Genomic DNA, 13,512 nt, shown 5'->3' with positions numbered 1-13,512 from the left:
GTAGACTCAATAGTTGTGGTTCAGGGGCTCAGTTGCCCTGCGGAATGTGGGATCTTCCTGGACCAGGGATGAGACCAGTGTCCCCTACATTGTGAGATGGATCCTTAACCACTGGACTACCAGGAAAGCCCAGGACTTATTTTTAAAGTGCTGTTTTAATTGGTTTTTGCTGATGTAAAGAAATACAATCGACTTGTGAAATGAAATATTTCCTGCCACACCAGTGGGCAAGAAATGTCACAGCCATCAGTGACTTGGGGCTCCAAATGTGAATGAGGGCTCCCGAAAGGGAACACAATACCTGTGGCCCAGCAAATGCTGCCACCGCTGCAATGATTTCAAAGGAGCTCAGAGGAATGCAAGAAGCAACTATCCTCTGCCACTCCTTATGGTGAACAAGGAATTACTGATATAAACAATCAAGAAACAGGAAGTGGTCCCAGATAGGTGCAGTACATATGAAAGGAAAGAATTCAGTGAGCCCAGAGGCTTGCAAATTCCCACAGAAGAATGCTGTCCCTTAGCTTGATATCTGGTTTTCCTTACTTAACAATAATCTTTGATGTTCAGACTGTCTGCCCTCACTGTTGCAAAGCTGTATATAGCTTGACTCCCTCTCTCTGGCCTTCCACAGCAGTTTAAGAAGAGGTGGCAAGAATACACAGGAGAACTATACAAAAAAGATCTTAATGACCTGGATAACCACAATGGTGTGGTCACTCACCTAGAGCCAGACATCCTGGAGTGTGAAGTCAAGTGGGCCATAGGAAACATTACTGTGAACAAACCTAGTGGAGGTCATGGAACCCAGCTGAGCTATTTCAAATCCTAAAAGATATGACACTGTTAAAGTGCAGCACTCAATATGCCAGCAGATTTGGAAAACTCAGCAGTGACCAAAGGACTGGAAAAGATCAGTTTTCATTCCAATCCCAAAGAAGGAAAATGGCAAAGAATGTTCAAACTACCGCACTACTGTGCTCATTTCACGTTAGCAAGGTAATGTTCAAAATCCTTCAAGCTAGGCTTCAACAGTACGTGAACTGAGAACTTCCAGATGTTCAAGCTAGATTTAGAAAAGGCAGAGGAACCAGAGATCAAATTGCAAACATCCATTGGATCATAGAAAAAGCAAGAGAATTCCAGAAAAATATCTACTTTCTGCTTCATTGACAATGCTAAAGCCTTTGACTGTGTGGATCACAACAAACTGTGGAAAATTCTTCAAGAGATGGGAGTACCAAACCACCTTACCTGTCTCCTGAGAAACCTGTATGCAGGTCAAGAAGCAACAGTTTGAATTGGACATGGGACAACGGACCGGTTCCAAATTGGGAAAGGAGTAAGACAAGGCTGTGTATTGTCACCCTGTTTACTTAATTTATGTGCAGATTACATCATGCGGAACACCAGGCTGGATGAATCACAAGCTGGAATCAAGACTGCAGGGAGATTAGTCAATAACCTCAGATATTCAGATGATTCCACTCTAATGACAGAAGGTGAAGAGAAACTAAAGAGCTTCTTGATGAAGGTGAAAGAGGAGAGTGAAAAAGCTGGCTTAAAATTCAGCATTCAAAAAACAAAGATTGTGGCATCCAGTCCTATCACTTCATGCCAAATAGTTGGGGGAAAAGTGGAAACAGTGTCAGATTTTATTTTCTTGGGCTCCAAAATCACTGTGGATGATGACTGCAGCTATGAGATTAAAAGATGCTTGCTCCTTGGAAGAAAAGCTATGACAAACCTAGACAGTGTGTTGAAAAGCAGAGCCATCACTTAGCCAACAAATGTCTGTAGAGTCAAAACTATGGTTTTTCCAGTAGTCATGCATGGATGTGAGAGTTAGACCATAAATCAGGCTGAGTGCCAAAGAATTGATGCTTTTGAACTGTGGTGCTGGAGAAAACTCAAGGGTCCCTTGGACTGCAAGGAAATCAAACCAGTCATTTCTAAAGGAAATCAACCCTGAATATTCACTGGAAGGACTGATGCTAAAGCTGAAGCTCCAATACTTTTGCCACCTGATACAAAGAGCCAACTCATTGGAAAAGACTCTGAGCTGGGAAAGATTGAGGGTAGGAGGAAAACGGGGCAACAGAGGATGAGATGATTGAACGGCATCACCCACTCAGTGGACATGAGTTTGAGCTAACTCAGAGAGATGGTGAACAGGGAAATCTGGCGTGCTGCAGTTCATAGTGTTGCCAAGAGCAGAACATGACTGAGAGACTGAACAACAACTGAGATGCCACCTCCGGGGCTCAGAGTCGTTAACATTCCCACCAAATAAAATGACTCTCTACTTTCTGGTTGTGACTAATTTTTTAGTCAACGGGCTTTTACATATTAACTTTGTATACAGTTCCCTTCTTGATTCACCTATTAGTAATTTATCTTCTGAGTTCATAATCATATCAAGCAGATAATCATATCATCTATAAATGCAATTTTATTTCTTCCTTTTTAACTTCTTTATCTTTTAACTTCTTCTTTTTAAATCTTAATGCACTGTCCAAATCTGCTAGTACCATGTTAAATAAAAGTGGTCAGAGTGAAAATTGTTTGTGATCTTAAATAATTCTTTCCATATTTTATAATAAAGTAGATATGTTATTCATTTTTGTGTATTCTTTATCAGATGAAGAAGCACCTTTCCAATCTTAGTTTACACATTTTTTAAAACATCATGAATCATCATTAAATTTTATCTATTTTTCTGCATCTATTGAAACAGTTTCTCTCCTTTATTTAATCAATACTGTCAATTACACTTTTTTAATATTAAATCAACACTGAACTCCTATGATAAATGCTAATTTTACCATTTTTATAGATTATGGATTCTGATTATTCATGCTTTGGTTAGGATACTTGCATCGATTTTCATGAGTGAGTTTGGGCAGAAATTTCCTTTTTCAGGCCTCCCTGATATCAAGCATATTAAGCCACATAAAATTACTTGAGGAGTAGTCCTTATTATTTCATTCTCTGTAAAGCTGTGTAAGATTGAAAAACCTTTTTTAGGTTCAAATATTGATTTACAAATTATACAGAAATAAATAAAACCATTGTTTTCCTTATGGGAATACTTTTTTGGCTACTGATTCAATTGCTTTAATGTTCATATGACTTAACATTTTCCCCCTCAGTCAGTTTTATTAATTTTTATTATTATAGAAATTTGACTGTGAGTCCTCATAGTTGGGCTAACTTTGCAGAGTAGACATTACCAGAACTACATGTAATAAATGAGTTCTTATGATTTTTGTTTGTTTTTTCATAAACATTTGCCCCTAACAATATATTTGGTTTATTCTTGACAACAGATATTCTTCTGGTATTATTCTATTGCCAAATCATTTTTATGTGATCTGATTTATGGAATAAAAATTCAATCACAGTTTATCTTATTTACCTTTATAGCCATGCCATTCTTCACATATATAATACATTCTTAATCCATTTAATCTGAGACTTAATTCAGAGGACATTAAGGATGAGGGAGAGAGTCTGACCTTTACTTTGAATAATTCTGAGGCATATAGATCAAAGAAGTCAGAAATATAAATTATGTTGCTGAAAGGAGAGCAACTCATGCTTATTAGTGAGGTTTTAATTTTTTAACTAAGATGGAAATCATCTTTCAATTCTAACTTAAATCTCAACTCAAGAGTCATTTCTGAGAAATCTAATCAAAACTATTCTGTTGTTGTTAAAAATGTAGCATTGAGCACAAAATATTTGTGAAGTTCCTTTCATCTGACAAGAACTATCCTGTCATATAAATCTCAAATATCAATCTCCTTCAAATCCACAGCTTTAATTAGGGATGTTAGAGGTAGAACTGTAAGTCAAGCAAGACAGCAAAGAAATACCAGAGATTACTTTTAGAACCAGATGCTATTTTGTCAGCTGACTCATAATAAGAGGCTTATGCTAAACTATAGATATTCTTGGCAACTACAATGAAACAATTTAAAAGCTCCTCTAAGCTAGAAACAGAAAAAGATAGTATACATGTTGTAGGAAATAAGCATTGTTTCATAAAGACCAAATCACACAAAATTAATTTAATAGCACTCAGAGACTGATTTGCAAACCTTACTGGTAAATGGGGGAACAGTCGATAGGCCAAGTCAGATTCTCAGGGCTCTTTACAAACAGGAAGAGAACTGGTTTTGGAGGCTGCACTATTTCAGACCACTAGGGTAACCGTAAAGAAATAACTATTTCAATGTTCCAATAGCACTTAGTTTACTAAAGCAGTGAATTATTCCAACTCTGAAATACCCAAACTGTCTCTCAATAGCTGTGGCCTGTAGTAAATCAGCAGGACTCTGTGCTCTAGCACTTTACATTCATGCCTGGTTCCAGGCTTACACAAATGCCCTAAAACCAAGTATTAACCTCTGTCAAGTGTTTCGAGAAAATAAGATGCTGCCAAGTAGAGCCCTGTGGGTGCCTGACTTAATTTTCTTCGAATGTCTACAATGAAAGGGGCAGGGAATTAACACTCGATTGTGACCACTGTGCTGAATGCCCACACATATATGAGAAAAAAACATTTTCGAGGTTGCTGTTGAGGGATTAACTCTTAGTTGAGATTGTAACCCAGTGGGACTCCATGGGACCTTCTCAGGACAGAGTCCTTCCCCATGTCATCTGCTGGTCTTTTATTTCTAGGAAATCTGTAGTCTCCCAGGCCTCCTGAGTCATAAAAGCCTGGCTCAAGAATTAATAATAAAGTCCAGAACAACAACAAAAAGAAAAAACAAAAAAGAAAGTAATGACTGAAGGAATTGAACATGTAGTAACAAAAATAGCAGTTGGTCCAGGAGAACTGGTAAGAATTTAAACAATAAATCTTACATATGACAGCCACAGAATATTTAGTTGCTCCCTAAAGCACCTAGATAACAGTAAACTAATGCACATTCCCTGAGTTGTTTTACAGATGCTAAACCCTCCATCAAATCGAAGAAGCTAACTACTTGATGACCATGAGCACGTAGCCCCCTACTGAACCCTGAGGACTGATAGTGTTAACCCCTGTAACACGGCCCTGTTATCTCACCATCAACCAATCAGAGAACTGTCACAAGCTGATCACATACCATGTGACATACCACCCCCCTAGCCCCATCACCTTGCCTCTAAAAATGCTCTGAGGAGTTTGGGTCTTTTGAGCATCATGGGCTGCCTCACTCTCTTCGCTCGGCCCTGCAATAAACCCTTTTCAGCTCGAAACTCTTATGTTTCAGTTTGTTTGGCCTCACTGTGGGTTCAGCACACAAACTTGCCATAGACAACAAGATTATGGAAATTTTTTAAAGAGCAGTATAAAAACGCACTCACTTTTCCAGGCGTCATCTACTATCTACATACACAACTATATCCACCTATGTATTCCTCATTATTCCAAAGAGGGACTGTCGTTAATAAAAATGTTTCTTAATATGAAAAGTATTCCTTTGCTAAACTGGCTAGTGCTCTTGAGTTAATTATGCCCAGGCAGGTTTCTATGTTAGCAAAGTGGATCTCAAGTTAGAACAGTCTTATTATTTGGGGTTAGGTTACCAAAACACAGGAAGACTGGCATGTGGCACCTTCATTAAAATGAAATATGTACAACACATCCTCCATCTGTTACACGTGAATTTACCACCAAGGAACTTGGAAAATGTTTGAAAATCGGTTATACAAGTATTTGGGAAAAGCTAATAGCATCTCATAAATACTTTTTCAACTTAGAAATTAACACGAAAAAGGCAAAGGAAGGATTATATATCCAGAGCTTCCTGGTCATGGATGTAAATCAGATTTAGTATCTAAGCAGATATACTAGTTTCTTGACATACTATTTCTGTCAGAGTCTGGCAATGGTTCTGATTCCAACGGCAATTACTGGGAAAGAATTTAGCCTCAACTATTTAGAAAAGTGACTTTACCAGATTTACAAACAAGGCCCTACAATCTTCCATTTCCTCAGCAAGATATTATATCAACCAAGCTAAGCATGTCATCATGACTGTAATTTACGTGATGTGACATGACAGTTAAGATGTACTGTGGTAATTTGTGAGAGCTTGCAGTATTATTGTAGTATCAAAAATTTATATGGTTCAGTTATTAAAGCAAATTGTTCCATTCATACTGAGATGTCTGACAGTAAACCACCGAGGGCTTCCACATTACATTAAAAAATGTCTTCCATATTCAAACAATTTGCAGACCAGGCTATCAGTACTTGGTTCACTGAACAAAGTACTCAGTTCACAGAAACTGAAGCCCAGGCAAGCACAGCTTTTTGATGTGAACATGATCTGTGCGGGATGTGAAGTACTTCATCGTGGGTGGTTAACAAGCAGCAGTCCAGACAGGATAAGGAAAGTTATCTTTGGGAACCAATACTACGAACAGGATGTCCAAATGCTTTGCTCTGATGCTATTTCATGTCCTATTTGCTTGCCTTCCTTCTGTCAGTTTGATTTTCAGCCAACAGAAAGAAAAAGCATATGGGCAAAGAAAAAATGATGGAAAATATGGCAAAGGATATTCTATTTTAAAAAACTACCTATATAAGTAAACTTCACTGTGGTAAGAAAAATAAGACCTCTGAAACTCATCCAATTTTGATCCATGGTTCTTCTCTAAAGTCCTCAGAGAAGTTGGAAAAAAAGACAGCTCCTGGTTTTTTTGTTTGTTTATTTGTTTGTCTCTTGGCAGTTTTAAGCTTTAGACATTTGAGTCCTATGTGCTATTTTATTCTTGTTGGGTATTCAGGAAATTCCTAAATAGAATAGAATAGAAAGACCTCTTGTTGGAAAGGGCTTTGAAGTAACAGTTTAATTAGATTTTTATTACAGCTGGAAAATTTTATGCAACATACATTGTCTCTTTAAAAATAAATATTCATTGAAAAATGTGTTTTACTCATTTACACATTTTTCATAATGGTATCTAGAGGCCTGTAAAAATAAGAAACAGGCCAAAAGTTACAATGTTTTCAAACAGATAAAACCACTAGTTTCCATTGATATGAACTAGCAAGATTTTCTGTCTTAATGCTCACACACCACTAATTATTAAAATATTTTTATTTAATCATGAAGATTTTCTCCAAAGTAAGCTATATTCTTATAGTTGAAAACTAGTCTTAAATAGTTTCAATTTGCTAAAGGATTTTTCTGGGACTGACAATTTCTGGTGTGATCAGGTCATTTAATTATGAGCTGACAAGGTATTAAGTTCCACAGACCAAGCAAGTATTCTCATTTAGAATTTCTATATCAAATTTTGTTTTCAATGAATTGTTAAGCAAAATAAAATAAAGTGATAAAAGCCAAGGAACCTATCTAGTTAGAGTTAATTCACAAGAGAGGGGAAGAAAGAAGTACCTTCATCTCTGAAAGCGCTACATTTGTTTATCTGTGAGTGTGTTTTTCCATGTGTGTCAGTGGGCTTGAAAACAAACATGTGCTTTCAATCTGGCTCTTCTTTTATGGTAGTTCTCTTCCTGAGCTCCAGGAAATATGGTATTTATTATAAGCTTCATGGCAAGTATTAAATTAGTTATGTAATAAATTTCATTTCCAATTAACATTCTGACAAGGTAGAGAAAGTAGCTCTCTTGAATACCAGTTTTGAAATGAAATAGAAACAGACGAGAAAGACTTCAGTAAGTATTCCACCACCGACAATTCTAGAAAAACAGCTATTTCAAGTAAACATGACACCGTGTCTTCCAGTATCTACCATCTGTTTTGCAAAAAAAATACCTAAAGGCTTCATTGCTTTATTTGCTCTTTTAAAATGTCTGACACAGGATAGCAACTATATAGAACTGTGATGTGGGGATGCAAGCATCCATGGGGCAGGGTGGAAAAGTCCAGCTTAATCTGATTCAGTTGGTTCCAGCAATCCAATCAGTACATATTTGATCTCATCTTCCTTTAAAGAAAGACTATATAAAACCCATTCTCCTTATTGATCAACTGAAGCAAAGTAGCAAGAAGCAAGCACTGAAGGGACTCACCTTGTTCCCCAGGTAAGGCGCGGGGGCACTCCAGTAATAGCTCTGGGGCAGGGCTCGGCGGGCCTCCACGCTGCTAATGCTGATCTGCTGCGGTGAGTCTAAGTCCTCCAGCTGGGCGGTCACTCGAATACGGCCAGAAAGATCAGTCAGATACCAGCCACTCATGTCTTGTATCTTAAAGAAAACACACAATCATTGTCACTTAAGAAAAGAACCCAGACACTTCTCTTTCCTATTTCTGTAGTGCTCCTATTTTGAAAATTAATAACACAAAAACTATGAACGTTTAGGAAAATATAAAAGTTGTGTATATCATTAAACGTCTCATATGTTCTCACCGTTATTTTTTTCCTTGATGTTTCTAGGAGTTTGGATGATATTACAGCGTAATCTGTTTTTATTAATCCAGTGTGATTTTTAAAAATTATGATTTCAAATACTACACTCTTAAAAAGTTATTTAAAATCACACATAATTTTGTATAAATTACCAAATAGTTGAAGTTTGAATTGCCCATTTTTCACTCCACTAGTGCTTTCCAGTTTCTTATGGAAACAATTATTTCAAAAGGTATTATATATGCATTTGTAAAGAAGAGGAAGAAAAGAGATAAGATATGAAAGGTAGATTTTCATTTACTAGTTCCTTCCTTTTCATATATTTAAATTTCAATTTGAGGCTCCAGGATAGTTAAAAACGCCAGCTCACAATACTGTTCCTATTCCTTCCTGTGGGGTCAGAAGTGCTATGAGAACTCCTAGTCTTGATCCTTGGCCCAGACAAGGAAGGAACATTTAAGGAGGAATTAGGGAAAGATGACTTGTTTTTACATGTTTATTCTCCAGCTATGCGTGGCACATGGCTACAATTCTAAATTTAAACCGTCCTACCTAGTCAGGCCACAAGACTGGATACTGAGGTTTACGGCTACCAGGAACCCACAAGTCATGTGTGAGCTGCTTGGCGTTGTGGGTAATGGGTAGCAGAATGGTAATGGTGATCACACATGGATGAAATATTTTTAAAATTTCTTCATGAAGAGGTCATTTGACTCTGTATCTCCTAAAGCTGTGGAACTGCTGGGACTGCCCTTGTCAAAAGAGAGAGATTCAGTGAAGGTTTATTGGACAGAAAAGCAGCAAGATACATACTACTGCTCTTCCCTTTCCAACATCCCTCATCAGACCTCCAAGGACAGCCCAATGAGATTCAGAGAAAGTTCTTTCCAGAAAAATGCCTGAAATGCAAATATCAGTAAACCTAGTTTCTGAAGTACAAGGCTGAATGCTACTTCTGCTCCTCTGCTAACCATAAAACTTTTGTACATTAATGGAACAGTCTAGAAGGTGAAGTTAGACTAACTGTTCATTTGCCGTTGGTTCTACACAATCTGTTCCATAAGCAATACTTGGTAAAGTATGCACAGGTTCATTTAGGTATGAAGAGTACAATCAGAAACTACTCATAATATTTCAGACTTAAAAGCAACATAAGTAGACAAAATTTTCATAGCTGTATTAAGGATTAGTTATCTCATTAAAGCTGAAAGGCAGTAGTGTTTGGAATTCAGTTTTATTAAAATAGTGATCTTTGTAAAATCCAACTCTAATCCCAACACCCCCCTGCTAAAATCCTTCAGTTACTCTCCAAGGATAAGAGCTCAACTTCTTAGTAAACTCAACCATGTGTGTCTAGTTTCTCATTCCCTCCGTAGGTTTCTGCTCCTTTCTCCAGCCTGTTTCCTGGTATTTTGTACTCCTAAGTGCTGCCACACAAACTATTTGAAATTCCCTGAAGGTCCTCTTTCATAAGGAGACAAACTGCTGTCTGTGAAGGGATGAAAAATCAATGAGTGTATGACAGGCAAAGGAGGTAGGAGGAAAAAGGTTCATGTTTATGGTAGAGGAAGAACACTCCAGGGCTTCCCGGGGCTCAGTGGTAAAGAATCTGCCTGCAAAGCAGGAGACCTAGGTTTAATCCCTGGTCGGGAAGATCCTCTGGGGAATGAAATGGCAATCCACTCCACTATTCTTCCCAAGGACAGAGGACCTTGGCGGGCGACAGTCCACGGAGTAACAAAAGTTGGACTAAACCACCATCACCACCACTAAACATGTAATAACTTGAACTTTTTCAAATCAATTAAGAATGAAAATATTCAAATTTAGTTTCTCCTTTTAACAAAGAAAGAGCTATGGCAACATAAAATCACAACTAAAGACTGGTGGGTAATAGGTATTATATACATAGCTGTTAAAGGAGTTTCTCTTAATGTGTATACCAAAAATACTGGTGAATGCAGTTCATAATCCTTCCTATCACAATTAGATGTCTTCTCTGCCTTTGAGGCAAAGGCAGCATTAATTCCATCATTGCTTCACATACTAATCATGGAGACTGAAAAGGCTAGTGTTGATTTATTATAAGAGGTTCCAGTTTACACACTGGTACAAAACCTTAAAGGCTTTGGTCAAAGAGACACAGCGAACATTTGAAAGAAAATTCCATCACTTCTCCAAGATAAGTTTAAGTAGAAGCTCACTACAAGAAAAAAAAGTTAATTTCTTACAGAAGGACAATAGCAAGAAGCCCCGTGGAGCAGCACACAGAATTCAAAGGCTATTTATTGCTTACGTTGCCATAGGTCCAGTAGGAGCTTTGACATCTGTTTGAAACTCCTGAACAGAAGCACTCATCACAACCTTTATGATTATCCTCTTGCAAATTGAAGAACCCAAATTTGCAGCGACTACAGTCTCCTCCTTCAACATTTTCCTATAAACAGAGAAGTAGGTTATTAACACAGGTGCCCTTCAAAATAGAACATTGTCTCTATTTCTGCTCAAGAAAAATATAAGTTGTATATTCTTCATGTTACCTCTCAACTTTATTTAATGTATAATCATATTTTTAAAAATCTTCTCAAAAATTTCTTATTAACTAGATGCTGTCCTAACCACACTAGTAGGAAATAATGTTTGATTCTAATCTACTGCACCAAGTTACAATTTGATCTTCATTTTTGTCCAGAGGGGAGCAATGTCATGATAAATCCAGCAATAACTTAGACATTTGGTTCAGTGTTTACCATTCTATGTTGTTGAACTGCTTCCTCTTAGAACACATGATACATGATAAAATAAAAGATATTAAGCTGATACATAAATGTAGAATAGAACATTGATATTATACAGATGGTAAAATATTTTTCACACCACATATGAAAAATACAAATCCTTGAAGCAAGCCTAAGAATGAGACAGGTAGAGAAACTGGGCAAATAGTCACACTATTTCCCTGATGAGATACAGTAGCAAAGAAAGAAAGTTTTCCCTAGTTAATTTTCACAGTGTTTCCTTTAACATACTGGTATAGTCAGTTAATCATAGAGTAACATTATGGGGAAAAAATAATTCTCATTCGGTGACTGCTCTCTAGATTGGCTTCATTAATCCTAGACCCAGTATACTGAAAGATTGTTTATACATGGGACTCAAGCCAGAGAAAGCTGACTATATGATGAAAAACTGGGAAGGCTATAATCTCTTAGTTAAAGAATGGTTACTCTTGCCTAATGGCTTCTATATGAAAGTTCCCTGCTTCTCAGGAGATAGATTCATAGTAGTCCCCACATATGAATTTGCCCCACATTTTCCCTCTTCCTTGAATTCTCTTATTACTTCAATTCTGAAATTTTCCTTTTCCTTAGAAAACTAACTTCTTTCTCAAATGTGTTCCCATAGCCTTCTGTCACGGAGAAGGCAATGGCACCCCACTCCAGTACTCTAGCCTGGAAAATCCCATGGACGGAGGAGCCTGGTGGGCTGCAGTCCTTGAGGTCACAAAGAGTCAGACACGGCTGAGTGACTTCACTTTCACTTTTCACTTTCCTGCAATGGAGAAGGAAATAGCAACCCACTCCAGTGTTCTTGCCTGGAGAATCCCAGGGATGGGGGAGCCTGGTGGGCTGCCGTCTATGCGGTCACACAGAGTCGGACACGACTGAAGTGACTTAGCAGCAGCAGCAGCAGCCTTCTGCCATTCTTCTATTATAACCACAGAAAAGTACTGCTATATCTTCTAAGATCATTCACTCCAGCCATACCATAATCTATTCAGACGTAGAACACTGTCTTACCTGCCTTTATTATACCCAAACATGGAAGTGTTTCTGGCACAACATTGAACACTAGCTTAATAAAGCTTTATTAATTTTGAATAAATCTCCTAGTGGTCATATTTTTCAGGCACAGTGAAGCGCTGTGTACCTAGCAGGTGATTCATAAAAACATATTTGAATAAAGACTGGGCAGAAGATGGGGCAATAAAGATGCGAGAATATAGGGGGGAAGATCAAAGAAGAACAGCATGAAAAACAGAGACATTTATAAAAATAAACAAATAAAGATATTCTCCTGATATCCAAGAGAATGATATATTTGAAATTAAGTTTTGGGCTTGATTTCTATGTGCTACTTACCACCTCAACCATTTCTACACTGCCAGGAGCCTAAACAAAAGAGTGTCTCTAGACATGTTTCACATGTCAAACTTCAGCCTCCCAATATGCACACAAATGTAATTATTGCACTAATCTTCCTGCTAGTATTCTCGCTATTTTTAAGGTAAATTTCAGATATTTTGAGATGATAGATGTCAACAAAACTAACTGAACTAACTTCAGACCTAAGATGGCAAATACATCCCCCAAATCCTGAACCTGAGAGCACCTTCAGAAGAGGACAGAGGCAGGAAAGATGAAACTTTCAATAGTGATAATTTCGCTTATCCCATTAAGGACACAGTACAGCTGTCTGCACACTATGTTCTTACATGCTTGGTCTAATTCACTTTCATTTACTCTGATTTGAAAGCTTGTAATACCACTTTTTTGAGATTCATACTGAGCCTAACAATTAGAAACTTTCAGACATTAGTTACATTTTTCTTAGCTACATTTTAGCCTGGCAATATGACCTTGAAAAGTAATGATTAAGTAATTGCAATATTCAATTTAATAAACCAAAGCATCACATTATGGTAGAAAGTCTAGGTATTCTAAAGATGAGTGAGTCAAGATCTCTGTTTTTAAAAGCCAACATCTAGAGTTGAGTAAAAAGATACATTTACAACCAACATAATGCAAGGTGGAACATGAAAAGAAGATATCAGAAATAAATTATAAGAGCACAGAGGATAAAGGGCTGGTTTCTGCTATGAAGGCTTGAGGAGGCTTTATGACAAGAGTGGAATTTGACCTAAGCCTTCAAGCATGGTTTAAAAGTTCATCCTGATGGAGGGGATAGAAGAGAGACCTCGTAGCAAAGATAATAGGAATAAGAAATAATTCAAAACTTAGAGGTTTCATTCAGAGAAAGCTGTGGTACATATACACAAAGGAATATTACTCAGACATTTTAAAAAGAATACATTTGAATCAGTTGTAATGAGATGGATAAAACTGGAGTCCATTA

The 13,512-nt window shown here is 37.3% G+C and overlaps 1 protein-coding gene across 7 annotated transcripts in view; it reads right to left on the bottom strand.

Moving 5' to 3' along the window:
• Positions 1–13,512, bottom strand: part of LAMA2 (laminin subunit alpha 2) — a 648,848-nt gene that overhangs the window by 347,014 nt on the left and 288,322 nt on the right. For all 7 annotated transcript variants that reach the window (XM_043888304.1, XM_043888305.1, XM_043888300.1 and 4 more), the window contains 2 exons: positions 10,673–10,813; positions 8,039–8,212 (listed from right to left, as the gene is read on the bottom strand). In XM_043888304.1, coding sequence (XP_043744239.1) covers positions 8,039–8,212; positions 10,673–10,813 — 315 coding nt within the window. The remainder of the gene's footprint in view (positions 1–8,038; positions 8,213–10,672; positions 10,814–13,512) is intronic.

Source organism: Cervus elaphus, chromosome 26 (assembly GCF_910594005.1).
Source record: "Cervus elaphus chromosome 26, mCerEla1.1, whole genome shotgun sequence".
Taxonomy (NCBI): Eukaryota; Metazoa; Chordata; class Mammalia; order Artiodactyla; family Cervidae; genus Cervus; species Cervus elaphus.
The sequence above is the reverse complement of the archived record's forward strand: the minus strand, read 5'-3'. Positions and strand labels throughout refer to the sequence as shown.